At 47.5% G+C, this 19,517-nt stretch overlaps 1 protein-coding gene across 3 annotated transcripts in view; it reads right to left on the bottom strand.

The window, feature by feature from the left end:
* AKAP9 (A-kinase anchoring protein 9) overlaps positions 1–19,517 on the bottom strand; it is a 547,514-nt gene that overhangs the window by 377,257 nt on the left and 150,740 nt on the right. For all 3 annotated transcript variants that reach the window (XM_030200158.1, XM_030200166.1, XM_030200175.1), the window contains one exon: positions 18,578–18,919. In XM_030200158.1, coding sequence (XP_030056018.1) covers positions 18,578–18,919 — 342 coding nt within the window. The remainder of the gene's footprint in view (positions 1–18,577; positions 18,920–19,517) is intronic.

The raw sequence follows: 19,517 nt of genomic DNA, 5'->3' as shown, positions 1-19,517 counted from the left end.
GCTCTATAACTGCTTATTACACTTTTAAAAATCAAATTTCATAAACAGAGATTCAAAAATACAAATTAGGTAGGTAGGTAGGTGAAGGGAAATATACAGTGGGGGAAATAAGTATTTGATCCCTTGCTGATTTTGTAAGTTTGCCCACTGACAAAGACATGAGCAGTCCATAATTGAAGGGTAGGTTATTGGTAACAGTGAGAGATAGCACATCACAAATTAAATCCGGAAAATCACATTGTGGAAAGTATATGAATTTATTTGCATTCTGCAGAGGGAAATAAGTATTTAATCCCTCTGGCAAACAAGACCTAATACTTGGTGGCAAAACCCTTGTTGGCAAGCACAGCGGTCAGACGTCTTCTGTAGTTGATGATGAGGTTTGCATACATGTCAGGAGGAATTTTGGTCCACTCCTCTTTGCAGATCATCTCTAAATCATTAAGAGTTCTGGGCTGTCGCTTGGCAACTCGCAGCTTCAGCTCCCTCCATAAGTTTTCAATGGGATTAAGGTCTGGTGACTGGCTAGGCCACTCCATGACCCTAATGTGCTTCTTCCTGAGCCACTCCTTTGTTGCCTTGGCTGTATGTTTTGGGTCATTGTCGTGCTGGAAGACCCAGCCACGACCCATTTTTAAGGCCCTGGCGGAGGGAAGGAGGTTGTCACTCAGAATTGTACGGTACATGGCCCCATCCATTCTCCCATTGATGCGGTGAAGTAGTCCTGTGCCCTTAGCAGAGAAACACCCCCAAAACATAACATTTCCACCTCCATGCTTGACAGTGGGGACGGTGTTCTTTGGGTCATAGGCAGCATTTCTCTTCCTCCAAACACGGCGAGTTGAGTTCATGCCAAAGAGCTCAATTTTTGTCTCATCTGACCACAGCACCTTCTCCCAATCACTCTCGGCATCATCCAGGTGTTCACTGGCAAACTTCAGACGGGCCGTCACATGTGCCTTCCGGAGCAGGGGGACCTTGCGGGCACTGCAGGATTGCAATCCGTTATGTCGTAATGTGTTACCAATGGTTTTCGTGGTGACAGTGGTCCCAGCTGCCTTGAGATCATTGACAAGTTCCCCCCTTGTAGTTGTAGGCTGATTTCTAACCTTCCTCATGATCAAGGATACCCCACGAGGTGAGATTTTACGTGGAGCCCCAGATCTTTGTCGATTGACAGTCATTTTGTACTTCTTCCATTTTCTTACTATGGCACCAACAGTTGTCTCCTTCTCGCCCAGCGTCTTACTGATGGTTTTGTAGCCCATTCCAGCCTTGTGCAGGTGTATGATCTTGTCCCTGACATCCTTAGACAGCTCCTTGCTCTTGGCCATTTTGTAGAGGTTAGAGTCTGACTGATTCACTGAGTCTGTGGACAGGTGTCTTTCATACAGGTGACCATTGCCAACAGCTGTCTGTCATGCAGGTAACGAGTTGATTTGGAGCATCTACCTGGTCTGTAGGGGCCAGATCTCTTACTGGTTGGTGGGGGATCAAATACTTATTTCCCTCTGCAGAATGCAAATAAATTCATATACTTTCCACAATGTGATTTTCCGGATTTAATTTGTGATGTGCTATCTCTCACTGTTACCAATAACCTACCCTTCAATTATGGGCTGCTTATGTCTTTGTCAGTGGGCAAACTTACAAAATCAGCAAGGGATCAAATACTTATTTCCCCCACTGTATATATTATCACAACCATATTTGAGCTGTAATATGAGAGAATCAAAAACAGAAAAGAACGTTGACATTATACGAAAATGTATTCTTTGGAGTTCTATATTGGCCCTGGTTCTTTTCAATGTTTTCATTGCGCCTTTAGCTACTTTGTTACAAGACTTGGGCTTTACTTTCTGTATAAATGCTGATGATATTCAGGTCCTAATAGCCAACAATCATTGGGATACATTTTTCTCTGATTCTCTTGTTTCTAAACTGCTTCAGGTTATCTTGTGGATTATAGACCATAATCTTAAGGTAAACCTTACAAAAACTGAAGCTATCTGTTTTTCAAAATTTAATTCTCCTGTGCCACTATTACCAACAATAAATAATTTTTCTATTAAGTTTAGTATAACTGTTCATTCACTTGGCATAATTTTTGATGATGCTTTTATCTTTTGAAAGGGATAGGGGTAGGATTTGATAAACAGCTTTTCTCTGGTTATAATCAAAGCGGTTCACATATTATATACAAATACTTATTTTGCACCTGAGGCAATGGAGGGTTAAGTGACTTGCCCAAGGTCACAAGGAGCTGCAGTGGGAATCAAACCCAGTTCCCCTGGTTCTCAGGCCACTGCACTAACCACTAGGCTACCCTTCCACTCCTGTTTCCTTCTTGTTTCAAAAGATTTTTTTTGTGTATTATAGATGACTAGTAAAAAAAAGGCCCGTTTCCGAAACAGATGCTAGCAAGGTAATCCCCCCCCTCCCTCCCTCTTGAGTTCCAGAGCCCCTCCCCCGGTGCATCACCTAAGCCCCTCCCCCCCCCCCCCCGGGCACATAAACCCCCTCGCCACCCGCAGGTGCCAATACTAACACTGTCCAGCCGCTGCTGCTTCTCCTGTTGAGCAGCAGTGGCCTGGACAAAAAGAAAAAAAGCAAGAAAACATTTCAAACCTGAAACAATGCTCCGTAGACAGCCAGCTGGCACTGGCTGTCGTCTCTGCAGCCACTCCTCCTCTCCCCCGTGACGTCGCTGCGCTCCTCCGGGGTCTTCCTCCAGGGGCAGTGACGTGCAGGGGAGAGGAGGAACGGCTGCAGAGACGACAGCCAATGCCAGCTGGCTGTCTACGGAGCACTGTTTCAGGTTTGAAATGTTTTTTTCCTTTTTTCTTTTTGTCCAGGCTGCTGCTGCTCAACAGGAGAAGCAACAGCGACTGGACAGTAGTAGTATTGGCGGCTGCGGGTGGCGAGGGGGTTGGTGTGGCCGGGGAGTGGGGGTGGGGTATGGGCTTGTGTGATGCGCCGAGGGGGGATGGGGGCTTGGGTGTCACGCCGATGGTGGGGGGGGCACTGAGAGCTGTTTTGTATGCAGGGAGAGGAGTAGGGAAACACGCGACTACTCCTCCCCCTGCCTGGCTGGGGTGTTGATGTTCGTCGGGTGGGGGGGGGGTGGTTTGGTGATGCGGCGAGGGGGGGTGTCTGTGTTGCCCGCTCCCTGCCAATTGCTCCGAAGTGGCAGGGAGTGGCGCACTGACAGCTGATTCCCAGGCAGGGGGAGGAGTAGGGAAACCTTCCCTTGCCTTGGAATCAGCTGTCACTGACGTCTCTGACGTCAGTGCGTTGTAGCCTGCCTAGAAGACCTCCTCCGAGGGAGCCACGGTCCCAGGCAGGTTAGAACGTTGGAGGTGTGTATTATTATATAGGATTAGATCTATCAGTTCTTATTCGGAGAGTGGTGCTCTTAAAACTGTTATTCACACTTTGGTCATGAATCGCCTGGATTATTGCAATTCCCTTTTTTTGGGTCTTCCTCAGTATACTACCCAGCGATTACAACTGCTTCAAAATACATTACTTAAACTGTTTTACAAAGCCAATTGTTTTGACCATGTAACACCCTTATTGATTGAGCAGCACTGGCTCCCTGTAGCCAGCAAAATTCAGCTTAAGGCTCTTCTTTTGACACATAATTCATTTTATACTGGACCTCCTTTATACCTATTTAATCTTCTTACACCATATCAATCATCAAGAACTTTACAGTACTCAGATTCTAGTCCTCTGGTTGTTCCATTATTTAGGAAATTGGTATTTGAAACCTTGTGCTCTTCTGCTTTTGGATGTAGCCCCAAACCTTTGGAATCAACTCCCTATTACTTTGCGCTCTGATCCATATTATATTAGGTTTAAGTCTGCTTAAGTTGTTTAAAAAAAACTCTCTCAATTTAACTTTTATTTTACTATTTCCTTTTGTCTTCTATTTGTTTTAATTTGCATTATGGCCATTGGTTACTTTTGTTGTGCTATGCATTATTTCCCTTCCCAATATGCAATGGGTTATTATTTCTTTGTCTTACTGAGTCTAGTTTATTCTGTTTTATTTTATGAACTATTATAAATTGCATTGACACTCCTGTGACTCTGTGGTATATCAAATGTACAAATAAATAAATAATGCCAATGAGCTAACTTATTGCATGGGTTACAATTTAGCTAAATGAGCAACTGTTAGGGCAGACTGAATGGACCGTTCAGGTCATTATCTCTTGTCATGTACACTATGTTACTATGTAAATCTACACCAATTTTAATCATATTGTACTTCACCTATTAATTTTTAGCTGCAGATAAAATAATTCCCAGTTAATGTAATTCATTAAATTCAGTCCTTTGGGAAAAAAAAAGAAAAAAAAATCAACTCCTCTATCTTTCAGACCTGTACAACCTGAACTTGTGCTCAGAAACGGTGCCCGCTTCAATAGCAGAATCTTGTTTAGGCATCAACTCTTCAATGACAAGAGTTACCAGACACTGAAATATTAACAAGTTGTTGTTTAAAGATTCACCCCTCAAAACAAGTATTAAGATCCCATAGCACAGGAAGCTTCTGAAATGTAGCTTGACATGAGAAGCCCTTAATTAATCAGCAGATTACTGGACTTTGCAAAGCTGAAAGACTATCACTGTCGGCTCCGCTGACAGACCTCTTCAATGCTTCCTTAGAAACTGGAGTGGTCACGGTGGACTGGAGAAAGGCGGATGTGGTTCCTTTGCACAAGAGTGGAAGTAAGGAGGAGGTTGGGAATTACAGACCTGCTAGTCTGACCTCGGTGGTGAGTAAGCTAATGGAAACGCTTCTAAAGAGGAGGATTGTGATACTTCTTGAACTACATGGAATGCGGGACCCAAGGCAGCATGGCTTCACTAGTGGCAGGTCGTGTCAGAAGAATCTGACTGTCTTCTTCGACTGGGTGACCAAACAGTTGGATGTGGGAGGGGCGCTTGATGTGGTATACTTGGATTTCAGCAAAGCCTTTGACACGGTTCCACACAAGCGACTGATAAATAAATTGAGTGCCCTTGGTATGGGACCTAGAGTAACTGATTAGGTTAAAAATTGGTTGAATGGTAGGAGACAGAGGGTAGTGGTAAATGGAGCTTGCTGGGAAGGAAAGGATGTCGTCAGTGGAGTACCGCAGGGATTGGTCCTAGGGCCGGCTCTTTTTAACGTCTTTGTCAGCAATATTGCGGAAGGGCTGTCTGGTAAGGTTTGTCTCTTTGCAGATGATACTAAACTCTGCAACAGGGTGGACACCCTGGAGAGTGTGAATGACATGAGGAAGGACCTAGCGAAGCTAGAGGAATGGACCGATATTTGGCAACTAAAGTTTAATCCCAAAAAATGCAGGGTCACGCACTTGGGTCGCAAAAATCCGAAGGAACGGTACAGTATAGGGGGTGAAGTGCTTCAGTGTACAAAGGAAGTGTCACGTCGCTGCAAGCGATCTGGAGTACTGAGCCCTTGGGCTTTTGCCAGAGACCGGCAACAGCAGGAAGACCACCCAACAGGGAAGCGCGGACAAACACCAACAGACTGGACAGGAACCACACTCTAGAACAGACTTGGCTTGGCTGGTCTGGAACCACAAGCTGGAACGGACTTGGCTGGGCTGGAACCACAAACTGGAGTACTCAGGCAAGGCAGACACGAATGGGGAAGGGGGGAAGGGCTAAAGCTAAGGACAACCAGGGTGGAACAAGCAGGCAGGGAACTATAGCAGAAAACAGACAGATCAGGGAAACAATAAGGAACTGGAGCTAAGCAGAGCGGATACAGCAGCAGGGAACTAAAGTTAAAGACACACAGGGCTGAAACAGCAGGAGGGAAACTAGAACGGACCATGAGCAAAACAGCAACAAACAGTAAGGAACTGAAGCTAGGCAGAGCAGATACAGCAGCAAGGAACTAAAGTTAAAGACACACCAGGCAAAAACAAACAGAAGAAACTAAAGCTAAGGACACACAAAGCAGATACTAGCAGAGCTACAGCAGCAATAAACACTCTCAGACAAAAGCACATCTGAAGACCTCTGTTGCAAAGGCAAAGCCTGAAAGTTCCCAGGTGCTTAATAAGGCAATTACAGATGATGTCACCGGTGAGGCTTGACAGCAGAACCACCGGGGGCAAGTCTGGAAAGCTGGAACATCAGGACTGGAATGGAACCTGGAAGACATCTGGGAAACAGGAAAAAGCAGTCCACAGCAACCACAGGACCCGGTCACCCGGAGGCAAGGTGAGTGTAGGCATGGAATAAAGTCACAGTCGTGACAGAAAGAGCGGAACTTGGGGGTGATTGTGTCTGATGACCTTAAAGCTTCCAAACAGGTAGAAAAAGCGACGGTCAAAGACAGAAGGATGCTTGGGTGCATAAAGAGAGGCATGACCAGCAGGAAAAAGGAGGTGAAAGTGCCATTGTATGTCTCTAGTGAGGCCCCATTTGGAGTACTGCGTGCAGTTCTGGAGACCGCACCTACGGAAAGATATAAACAGGATGGAGTCGGTCCAGAGGGCGGCTACAAAATTAGTAAGCGGTCTTGAAAGCAAAAATTATAGGGACAGGCTTATGAACCTCAACATGTATACGCTGGAAGAGAGAAGACATGATAGAAATGTTTAAATATCTCAAGGGCATTTACGTACAGGAAGAGAGCCTTTTTCAAATGAAGGAGAGCTCTGGAATAAGGGGGCATATGACAAAGTTAAGAGGGAATAGGCTTAGGAGTAACCTAAGGAAGTACTATTTCACAGAAAGGCGTGGAATGGCCTCCTGGTGGAGGTGGTGGAGTCTAGGACTGTTCCAGAATTTAAAAAGGCATGGGATAAGCATGTGGGATCGCTTAGGAACAGAAAGAATTAGGGGTTACAGAGGATGGGCAGACTGGATGGGTCATATGGCCTTTATCTGCCGTCATGTTTCTATGTTTCTAACACTGGGGACATAAGCTAAGAGTGCACTGAGATGTACTCCAATGGAGGATGCTGGTAGCCCCAAATCAATAGTAATGGTAAAGACAGAGAAGAACGGTATTCTAAGAAATCAGAATGGGATATGATCATTAGTAAAATATCAAATGCAGAATCCCTTCCACTTAAAGGGGTAGGTATGCTTGGTACAGTGCTTCTTGCCACAACCCAGATATTTTGTAGTGATACTGGTAATCGTAAGTTGGAAATTAAATGCTGCTCAATTTCCCTGCTGTCAGGACTAGCAAGTCAAGATTTCTTGTCATGCCTCGAGCATTACATAAAATGAATAAAGAAATGCGGGAGGAAACCCCTGATCTGCATTGTCAGTGATGGAAGTATTTGAAACCAGCACAGAGAAAATGAACAGAGAAAATGAGAGTCTCTTTTTCTTCATTTTCAAATAAAAGTAACAAAAATATAAATATCAAAACAAAAGATAGCATAAATCAAATTTCTTATACAATCCTTCTATTCCCCAAGAAAAAAAATTCCTCCAACCCCCCCATCCCTGAACAATCACCAAGTACTAAATATGGCACACCAAACACCACATTTGAATACGTTGCCGTCGCTAGCCACATTCAGCCCAGATCCTGTATATCATTCACCAACAGGTTCTTCACACAGTCTTAATAGTTCAGAATTCAACTCCTGGCCCTATGAGGCACTATATTCCAAACAGATTCCCATATTTTTCCATACCATTGCCAACATGCCAGGACCTGTCTGCCAACTCTCAAATTTTCCTGAATTATGGTCTGAACTGAGTCTTTTGATAGGAGTTTCAATAAGGCCATTCCTCACTACCTTTACCAAAAGACCATTGTACTAGGCCTCTTCTGAAACTTGGGTTTTCATTATGACAATGATTTTGGTGGTGGTGGTGGTGGGGGGGAATATAAGCATAGAGGAGTGGTTATGGCCACAGCATTCCTGACCAACCAATCTGGAGATGGGCATACTGAACAGAGGGGTAATTTTGCCTGGCAGGGGGAACAATGATTCTTCTAAGACAGTGGTCTACCTAAATTGGTAAAACTTACTACTGATCACCCGACCTTCAAAAAACGCCTCAAGACCTTTCTATTTGGAAAAGCTTGCGCTCAAATCCCGCCTAACATCTCTTACTTCTGAACTGTACCTGTCAAAGCGACATATTGATCACCACTACTCTTTCTCCTTTTCCCTTCTTTGCTATTACCCTTTCTCTCTTTAACTTCTATGAAATTGATTGTTTGTTTGCTGAATTGATGTATGTTTTTATAGACTGGTATAAGCCACATTGAACCTGCCCGTGGGTGGGAAATTGTGGGATATAAATGCTATAAATAAATAAATAAAGTACTGGTTTGTGCACATTGCTGTCCCTCACTGTGCTGCTAAGCTGCATGAGTTATGCTGTACCATTTCAGAAGTCTCTGTTGGTTTTCATGCTCTCCCATGTCTTCCCCAAAGTTGCTTCCCCTGCTGACCCCCATGTATCACCTGACCCAGATATACCTCTCTCCCCTCACTATATTTGTGGCTCTCTGTGTCATTGACTGTTGCTGTGTCTCACTGTGCTGCTTGATTGGATGAGTTACGCTGTGCCTTTTGTATTTCAGAAATCTGATGGCTTTCCTGCATCTTCCCTGAAGCTGCTTCCCTGCTGACCCCCGTAAGGTTTCCTGCTCACCTGACCCAGATACACCTCCCTCGCTTCACAATATTTGTGGCTCTCTGTGTCATTTTCTGTTGCTGTTTCTTACTGTGCTGCTTGATTGCATGAGTTATGTTGTGCCTTTTGTATTTCAGAAGTCTCTGCTGGTCTCCTGCGTCTCCCCGAAGCAGCTTCCCTGAACCCTGTGCATCACGTGACCCCTGTAAGGTTTCCTGCTCACCTGACCCAGATACACCTCTCTTCCCTCACTATGGGGCCCTTTTACTAAGCTGCGTAGGTGCCTATGCATGCCCAACATGCGTCAATTTGGAGTTACCGCCCGGCTACCGTGTGGCCCCTACAGTAATTTAATTTTTGGCGTGCAGCAGAAACCGGGCGGTAATCGTCATTCTTTGAGCATAGACGATTACCACACGGTTAACGAATGAGACCTTACCGCTAAGTCAATGGCTGGCGGTAAGGTCTCAGACCCAAAATGGACGCACGCCAATTTTCATTTTGCTGCATGTCCATTTTTGGCAAAACTTTTAAAAAATGGATCTGCGCGCAACCAAGACACGCGCCTACACTAGCGCTGCCCATTTTTCGATGCACCTTAGGTAAAAGGGCCCCTATGTTTGTGGCTCTCTGTGTCATTGTCTGTTGCTATGGCATGTGTCACTATAAGCCTTCCCCATTTTGGTATTCATCTTTCTACTATCGTCTCTCAGGATGCCATTCGCACGAGCCTTGATACTGCCAAGTTTTCGTTTATTCATATGGTGCCTCCGCTTGTTTGCGCCTTCCACCTCCTCCCTTCATTCACTTTGTTTTCCTATCTCAGTGCTCTGGGGAAACAGGCCCTTTTACCATGGACACAGGTCATGCCTCCCTCCACAGATCATCCCAATTCCCCCACAAAATAACACTCATCAAGCTCCATTTCGTGACAAAAACAGATTGAATGAGCCTCTGTCTAGTACTGAGGGAAAGGGAAATGGGACTTCATATACCACCTTTCTGAAGTTTTTTTTGCAACTACAATCAAAGCGGTTTACATATATTGAGGTACATATTTTGTACCAGGGGCAATGGAGGGTTAAGTGACTTGCCCAGAGTCACAAGGAGCTGCAGTGGGAATTGAACTAAGTTCCCCAGGATCAAAGTCCACTGCACTAACCACTAGGTTACTCCTCCACTGACGTAAGTAGAAACTGATGTAAGAGGCTGATGTAAGTAGAAACTGATAAGCCCATTGGCATTTATAGCCATTGAGCTGGCCAAATGAGGTCTTCTCTCCCATAAATGAAATGCATAGTATCAAGTTGAACTCCACTAATTTGGGGGGGGGGTTGTTACATTGTGCTATTTTCAGTGGGTTTGTATAAATAAAATCATATGGGGCATCAGTGCGGCTCACTGTAGTAATTTCTCATTAAAGACTATTCTTTGCAAATCAAAATATACATGTACTGTGTTTCACCCCAATATCAAAATTTTCTCTATCTTGAAGACCTATTTGCAATACATACAAGAAAGGGTTTATTTTATTTTGAATGCTCAGTTACCATCTACCAAGCGATTAACAAGTTTGCCAAATCCCATTGTATATTAGATATATGCCCCAATAACCTTATAAAATTCGCCCCTCAATGTTTCATAGCAGACCTCACGATGCATTTGAACTATATGTTACAACACGGACTTTTCCCAAAGGATAAAGGAAATATTCTACTTACCCCAATACCTAAAGGACCAAAAGAAAAAAACAAGCAGTTTAACCAGTTATCACCCAATAGCATCTATCCCTCTGGTAACCAAACTAATGGAAAGTATGCTAACCAAACAACTCACCGACTACTTAAAGAAATTCTCAATTCTTCATGACTCTCAATCAGGATTTCGGTTCAACCACAGCACCGAAACAGTACTAATCACTCTCCTAACTAAATTTAAACAAGCAATTGCTACTGGTAATAGTATACTTCTACTACAATTTGACATGTCCAGCGCATTTGACATGGTAAGCCATACAATATTATTAAACATCCTAGAATACTTTGGAATTGGAGGAAATGTTCTTAGCTGGTTCAGAGGCTTCCTAAATGCAAGAACATATCAAGTGAAATCTAATTCGAATACATCAGCTCCATGGAAACTGGAATGTGGAGTTCCCCAAGGATCACCACTCTCGCCGACCTTCTTCAACCTAATGATGACACCTCTGGACAAATCGCTATCAAACCAAGGCCTCAACCCATACATCTACGCAGATGATGTCACAATCTACATCCCATTCAAACATGATTCAAAATAAATCACTAATGAAATCAACCACAGCTTTCAAATTATGAACTCTTGGGCAGATGCATTTCAATTAAAACTTAATGCAGAAAAAACACAATGTCTCATCCTCTCATCACAATAGAACACGAGTAAACACACTACTATAAGCATACCAAACTTTATCCTTCCTGTCTCAGACAGCCTGAAAATTCTTGGAGTCACAATTGACCGAAACATCACACTCAAAAGCCATGTGAAGAATACAACAAAGAAAATGTTCCATTCAATGTGGAAACTCAAAAGAATTAAACCTTTCTTCCCAAGGGAAATATTTCGCATCTTACTACAATCAATGGTACTAAGAGGCATATTTTCAAAGCACTTTGGGAGGCTAAGTTCCATAGGTTTCTATGGAACTTTGGGAGGCTAAGTGCTTTGAAAATGAGCCTCTTAGTCACTTAGATTACTGCAATGCACTCTATGCTGGTTGTAAAGAACAAATCATCAAGAAGCTTCAAACAGCCCAAAATACTGCAGCCAGACTCATATTTGGTAAGACAAAATACGAGAGTGCCAACCTCCTAAGAGAAAAACTGCATTGGCTTCCACTCAAAAGAACGTATTACATTCAAGGTCTGCACCTTGGTTCATAAAGCGAATGCTACATACCTGTAGAAGGTATTCTCCGAGGACAGCAGGCTGATTGTTCTCACTGATGGGTGACGTCCACGGCAGCCCCTCCAATCGGAAACTTCACTAGCAAAGTCCTTTGCTAGCCCTCGCGCGCCCGCGCGCACCGCGCATGCGCGGCCGTCTTCCCGCCCGAAACCGGCTCGAGCCGGCCAGTCCAGTATGTAGCAAGACAATACACTTCAAGGGAAGACACAACTCCAAAGGGGAGGCGGGCGGGTTGGTGAGAACAATCAGCCTGCTGTCCTCGGAGAATACCTTCTACAGGTATGTAGCATTCGCTTTCTCCGAGGACAAGCAGGCTGCTTGTTCTCACTGATGGGGTATCCCTAGCCCCCAGGCTCACTCAAAACAACAACCATGGTCAATTGGGCCTCGCAACAGCGAGGACATAACAGAGATTGACCTAAAAAATTTACCAACTAACTGGGAGTGTAGCCTGGAACAGAACAAACAGGGCCCTCGGGGGGTGGAGTTGGATCCTAAAGCCCAAACAGGTTCTGAAGAACTGACTGCCCGAACCGACTGTCGCGTCGGGTATCCTGCTGCAGGCAGTAATGGGATGTGAATGTGTGGACAGAAGCCCACGTCGCAGCTTTGCAAATTTCTTCAATGGAGGCTGACTTCAAGTGGGCTACCGACGCAGCCATGGCTCTAACATTATGAGCCGTGACATGACCCTCAAGAGCCAGCCCCGCCTGGGCGTAAGTGAAGGAAATGCAATCTGCTAGCCAATTGGATATGGTGCGTTTCCCTACAGCCACTCCCCTCCTATTGGGATCAAAAGAAACAAACAATTGGGCGGACTGTCTGTGGGGCTGTGTCCGCTCCAGGTAGAAGGCCAATGCTCTCTTGCAGTCCAATGTGTGCAGCTGACGTTCAGCAGGGCAGGAATGAGGACGGGGAAAGAATGTTGGCAAGACAATTGACTGGTTCAGATGGAACTCCGACACGACCTTTGGCAGGAACTTAGGGTGAGTGCGGAGGGCTACTCTGTTGTGATGAAATTTAGTGTAAGGGGCCTGGGCTACCAGGGCCTGCAGCTCACTGACTCTACGAGCCGAAGTAACTGCCACCAAGAAAATGACCTTCCAGGTCAAGTACTTCGGATGGCATGAATCCAGTGGCTCAAAAGGAGGTTTCATCAGCTGGGTGAGAACGACATTGAGATCCCATGACACTGTAGGAGGCTTGACAGGGGGCTTTGACAAAAGCAAACCTCTCATGAAGCGAACAACTAAAGGCTGTCCTGAGATCGGCTTACCTTCCACTTGGTAATGGTATGCACTGATTGCACTAAGGTGAACTCTTACGGAGTTGGTCTTCAGACCAGACTCAGACAAGTGCAGAAGGTATTCAAGCAGGGTCTGTGTAGGACAAGAGCGAGGATCTAGGGCCTTGCTGTCACACCAGACGGCAAACCTCCTCCAATGAAAGAAGTAACTTCTCTTGGTGGAGTCTTTCCTGGAAGCAAGCAAGATGCGGGAGACACCCTCTGGCAGACCCAAAGAGGCAAAGTCTACGCCCTCAACATCCAGGCCGTGAGAGCCAGGGACTGGAGGTTGGGATGCAGAAGAGCCCCCTCGTCCTGCGTGATGAGGGTCGGAAAACACTCCAATCTCCACGGTTCTTCGGAGGATAACTCCAGAAGAAGGGGGAACCAGATCTGACGCGGCCAAAAAGGAGCAATCAGAATCATGGTGCCTCGGTCTTGCTTGAGTTTCAACAAAGTCTTCCCCACCAGAGGGATGGGAGGATAAGCATACAGGAGGCCCTCCCCCCAATCCAGGAGGAAGGCATCCGACGCCAGTCTGCCGTGGGCCTGAAGCCTGGAACAGAACTGAGGGACCTTGTGGTTCACTTGAGATGCGAAGAGATCCACCAGGGGGGTGCCCCACGCCTGGAAGATCTGTCGCACTACACGGGAATTGAGCGACCACTCGTGAGGTTGCATAATCCTGCTCAACCTGTCGGCCAGACTGTTGTTTACGCCTGCCAGATATGTGGCTTGGAGCACCATGCCTTGACGGCGAGCCCAGAGCCACATGCTGACGGCTTCCTGACACAGGGGGCGAGATCCGGTGCCCCCCTGCTTGTTGACATAGTACATGGCAACCTGATTGTCTGTCTGAATTTGGATAATTTGGTGGGACAGCCGATCTCTGAAAGCCTTCAGAGCGTTCCAGATCGCTCGCAACTCCAGAAGATTGATCTGTAGATCGCTTTCTTGGAGGGACCACCTTCCTTGGGTGTGAAGCCCATCGACATGAGCTCCCCATCCCAGGAGAGACGCATCCGTGGTCAGCACTTTTTGTGGCTGAGGAATTTGGAAGGGACGTCCCAGAGTCAAATTGGAGCAAATCGTCCACCAATACAGGGATTCGAGAAAACTCGTGGACAGGTGGATCACGTCCTCTAGACCCCCAGCGGCCTGATACCACTGGGAGGCTAGGGTCCATTGAGCAGATCTCATGTGAAGGCGGGCCATGGGAGTCACATGAACTGTGGAGGCCATGTGGCCCAGCAATCTCAACATCTGCCGAGCTGTGATCTGCTGGGACGCTCGCACCCGCGAGACGAGGGACAACAAGTTGTTGGCTCTCGCCTCTGGGAGATAGGCGCGAGCCGTCCAAGAATCCAGCAGGGCTCCGATGAATTCGAGTTTCTGCACTGGGAGAAGATGGGACTTTGGGTAATTTATCACAAACCCCAGTAGCTCCAGGAGGCGAATAGTCATCTGCATGGACTGCAGGGCTCCTGCCTCGGATGTGTTCTTCACCAGCCAATCGTCGAGATATGGGAACACGTGCACCCCCAGCCTGCGAAGCGCCGCTGCTACCACAGCTAGGCACTTTGTGAACACCCTGGGCGCAGAGGCGAGCCCAAAGGGTAGCACACAGTACTGGAAGTGGCGTGTGCCCAGCTGAAATCGCAGATACTGTCTGTGAGCTGGCAGTATCGGGATGTGTGTGTAGGCATCCTTCAAGTCCAGAGAGCATAGCCAATCGTTTTGCTGAATCATGGGGAGAAGGGTGCCCAGGGAAAGCATCCTGAACTTTTCTTTTACGAGATATTTGTTCAGGGCCCTTAGGTCTAGGATGGGACGCATCCCCCCTGTTTTCTTTTCCACAAGGAAGTACCTGGAATAGAATCCCAGCCCTTCTTGCCCGGATGGCACGGGCTCGACCGCATTGGCGCTGAGAAGGGCGGAGAGTTCCTCTGCAAGTACCTTCTTGTGCTGGAAGCTGTAAGACTGAGCTCCCGGTGGACAATTTGGAGGTTTTAAGGCCAAATTGAGGGTGTATCCCTGCCGGACTATTTGCAGAACCCACTGGTCGGAGGTTATGAGAGGCCACCTTTGGTGAAAAGCTTTCAACCTCCCCCCGACTGGCAGGTCGCCCGGCACGGACACTTGGATGTCGGCTATGCTCTGCTGGAGCCAGTCAAAAGCTCGCCCCTTGCTTTTGCTGGGGAGCCGCGGGGCCTTGCTGAGGCGCACGCTGCTGACGAGAGCGAGCGCGCTGGGGCTTAGCCTGGGCCACAGGCTGTCGGGAAGGAGGATTGTACCTACGCTTGCCAGAAGTATAGGGAACAGTCTTCCTTCCCCCGAAAAATCGTCTACCTGTAGAGGTAGAAGCTGAAGGCTGCCGGCGGGCAAACTTGTCGAATGCGGTGTCCCGCTGGTGGAGAGACTCTACCACCTGTTCGACTTTTTCGCCAAAAATGTTGTCCGCACGGCAAGGCGAGTCCGCAATCCGCTGCTGGAGTCTATTCTCCATGTCGGCGGCACGCAGCCATGAGAGCCTGCGCATCACCACACCTTGAGCAGCGGCCCTGGACGCAACATCAAAAGTGTCATAAACTCCTCTGGCCAGGAATTTTCTGCACGCCTTCAGCTGCCTGACCACCTCCTGAAAAGGCTTGGCTTGCTCGGGGGGAAGAGCATCAACCAAGCCCGCCAACTGCCGCACATTGTTCCGCATGTGGATGCTCGTGTAGAGCTGGTAAGACTGGATCTTGGACACGAGCATAGAGGAATGGTAGGCCTTCCTCCCAAAGGAGTCTAAGGTTCTAGCGTCTTTGCCCGGGGGCGCCGAAGCATGTTCCCTAGAACTCTTAGCCTTCTTTAGGGCCAGATCCACAACTCCAGAATCATGAGGCAACTGCGTGCGCATCAGCTCTGGGTCCCCATGGATCCGGTACTGGGACTCGATCTTCTTGGGGATGTGGGGATTACTTAATGGCTTGGTCCAGTTCGCAAGCAATGTCTTTTTCAGGACATGGTGCAAGGGAACAGTGGACGCTTCCTTAGGTGGAGAAGGATAGTCCAGGAGCTCGAACATTTCAGCCCTGGGCTCGTCCTCCACAACCACCGGGAAGGGGATGGCCGTAGACATCTCCCGGACAAAGGAGGCAAAGGACAGACTCTCGGGAGGAGAAAGCTGTCTCTCTGGAGAGGGAGTGGGATCAGACGGAAGACCCTCAGACTCCTCGTCAGAGAAATATCTGGGATCTTCCTCTTCCTCCCACGAGGCCTCACCCTCGGTGTCAGACACAAGTTCACGGACCTGTGTCTGCAACCTCGCCCTGCTCGACTCTGTGGAGCCACGTCCACGATGGGGGCGTCGAGAGGTAGACTCCCTGGCCCGCATCGGCGAAGCTCCCTCCGCCGACGTAGTCGGGGAGCCTTCCTGGGAGGTGGCCGCGGTCGGCACCGCACGCGGTACCGACGTCGGGGACCTCAACCTGGGCGATGGGCCAGCCGGCGCCACGCTCGACGGTACCGGAGGCGCAAGCACCGCCGGTACCGGAGGGTTAGGGCGCAACAGCTCTCCCAGAATCTCTGGGAGAACGGCCCGGAGGCTCTCGTTTAGGGTGGCTGCGGAGAAAGGCTGAGAGGTCGATGCAGGCGTCGACGTCAGAACCTGTTCCGGGCGTGGAGGCTGTTCCGGGCTGTCCAGAGCGGAGCGCATCGACACCTCCTGAACAGAGGGTGAGCGGTCCTCTCGGTGCCGATGCCTGCTGGGTGCCGAATCCCTCGGCGACCCAGAGCTCTCGGTGCCGACACGGGGAGGAGACCGGTGTCGATGCTTCTTCGATTTCTTCCGAAGCATGTCACCGGAGCTCCCCGGCACCGACGAGGAGGACGTCGAATCCATCCGTCGCTTCCTCGGGGCCGAGACTGAAGAAGGTCGATCTCGGGGGGGCTGTACCGCAGGAGCCCTCAGGGTAGGAGGAGACCCACCCGAGGGCTCACCGCCACCAGCAGGGGAATGGACAGCCCTCGCCTGCACTCCACCCGATGCACCACCGTCCGACGACATCAGCGGACGAGGTCCTGGTACCACCGACGTCGATGCAGCTATCCGATGTCTCGGCGCCGATGCAGAGGCCCGATGCCTCGATGCACTCGATGCAGGGGCGGCCGAGGAAGATGGTCTGGACGCTGACGACGTCGATGCACTCGAAGATCCCGGTGCCGATGCCGACGAAGAGCCCGAGAACAACACGTTCCACTGGGCTAGTCTCGCTACCTGAGTCCGCCTTTGAAGCAGGGAACACAGACTACAGTTCTGAGGGCGGTGCTCGGCCCCCAGACACTGAAGACACGACGAGTGTCGATCAGTGAGCGAGATAACCCGGGCGCACTGGGTGCACTTCTTGAAGCCGCTGGAAGGCTTCGATGTCATAGGCGGAAAAATCACGCCGGCGAAATCAAAAGCCGAAATGGCGAAATTTGGAGCACCAAAATTTAGAGGGAGAAAAAAATCTCGACCGAGGCCGAAAAGAGGCCTACCCCGACGACGAAAGAAAACTTACCGGGGCAAAAAAGCTAGAAGTACGGGGAGGATTTACACGAAACCCGGCGAGGGGTTTCCGGAGCACTTCCCGACTAGGACAAAGCTTTCCCGAAGGAAAAAAACACGTTCAAAACAAATTGGACGCGCGAGGTCGACTTTCCGGGGCTCGACACGGCGAAAACACGACCGTACCGAGTGCGGACAAAAGAAGACTGGCCGGCTCGAGCCGGTTTCGGGCGGGAAGACGGCCGCGCATGCGCGGTGCGCGCGGGCGCGCGAGGGCTAGCAAAGGACTTTGCTAGTGAAGTTTCCGATTGGAGGGGCTGCCGTGGACGTCACCCATCAGTGAGAACAAGCAGCCTGCTTGTCCTCGGAGAAAATCATTTACGGTGATGCCCCGGTTTACATGTCAGACCTCACACATTTGCCACCCAGGAATACTAAAAGATCAGCACGCACATTCCTAAATCTCCATTTCCCCAGCTGCAAAGGACTAAAATACAAATTAACACATGCATCCAGCTTTTCCTACATAGGCAAGCAGCTATGGAATGCATTACCACTTGATGTGAAAAACCAGCGAGACCTAACCAACTTTCGGAAATCACTGAAAACCTGCCTCTTCAACAAGGCATACCGCAACGATCCTTCATATGAACTTTAACGCATTACCACTTTATCTATCATGCCGAATATGATCTCTTTATACCTGTTTGCTTAATTTTATTTTGTTATTCATGTTCTCTATGTAATACCACTTACATCTCTCACTCTGGAATGGTGATTGAGCCTGCAAAGAGGTGGGAAAATGTGGGATACAAATGCAACAAATAAATATGTCAGGCTCCGTACACACACACTAGAGTCCAAAATAGGTACAAACCGATTTTAGCAAAGAACTGTCACAATGATGGGCTAGACTACAAAACTGGAAGGGGGTGGGGGTGGGGGGACAGGACAGGGAAAACAAAAATCCCAGATACTTGCAAATAAATATTTATGACACCACAGTATAGACTGATTTCAATTGAGCTGGAAACCGTAAAAAATAGGGCCAAAAATAAATAAAATCAACACTAATTTTTTCCAGGACCAATATCCAAAGCCTTATTTTTCAAGCTATATAGTGTGAGCAAAAACATCCCTTGGGATATTTGAAAGAGAAAGTTTATACTTACTGTCTTGGTCAAAAGGCACTCCTTTTCCTTGGAACCCAACTCTACTGAATGTTCTAGGTTTTGGTCACTATGACTCAGCAACTGCTCAGGATGTGGTTCATTTGACTGAAGCACTGCTTGCTCTACAAGCAGTTCAACACCTTCCAGTTCATCAAGTTGTTTCTCATACAACATATACTTATTTTGGGGGTTTATAAGCACTCTCTCATGTAGCTTATGGATGTCTTCTTTCTTATTTTCTTGGCCATCTTCATTCTTTCCTTCTTCAACATCTTCCTTCTGCCTAGCTATCCTAGCTAGTTCAGTCTGTTGGGCAAATGCTATGGACAACTCCACTATTACCTGAATAAAAACAAAGTGATCTGATACATTTTTTTGCTTAATAACAGAGCATTCTACATTTCAAAGAAAATAACACAAATGTTTCAAGTTTCATTACTAAGACAAAATAGAAGATTAAAAAAAAAAAAAAAAGCAATCCCGCGTGCATCTATAGACCATTTTGAAGCATGGTGTAAAGTAAAAAAAAAAAAGTCCTTTCAACTCTTAAGTATGAGTTCAGAAGTCCTTGGATTGGCATTTTACCCATTCATTCATTTCCATCCTGACTTACAATCCAGGAATACAATTACCAACTATTTTCATAATTTTATCACTCCTCAGCCTAAGCATAAGCAAAGATAGGCCAGTTATCAGAATTTCCAGTAGTATAACAGACTTATTTCAAGTGGTTTCAGACTGATTTCAGATGTTTGCATATTTTTACCTAAGTTCTGCTGCCCCTAAGGAAAAGTGCAAGGAGAAGGGAAGAAACCATGAGAGATGGAGAAAGAAGTAGAAGAGAGAGATGCCATAAAGAACTGGAGGGCGAGAGAAAGTGTGCGAGGAGGACAAGAAAGGAAAGACGGAGTGTGTGTTGAGGAGGTGAAAAGTGAGAGAC

Source organism: Microcaecilia unicolor, chromosome 1 (assembly GCF_901765095.1).
Source record: "Microcaecilia unicolor chromosome 1, aMicUni1.1, whole genome shotgun sequence".
Classification (NCBI taxonomy): Eukaryota; Metazoa; Chordata; class Amphibia; order Gymnophiona; family Siphonopidae; genus Microcaecilia; species Microcaecilia unicolor.
Note: the sequence above shows the minus strand (reverse complement) of the source record. Positions and strands in the feature narration are given on the sequence as shown.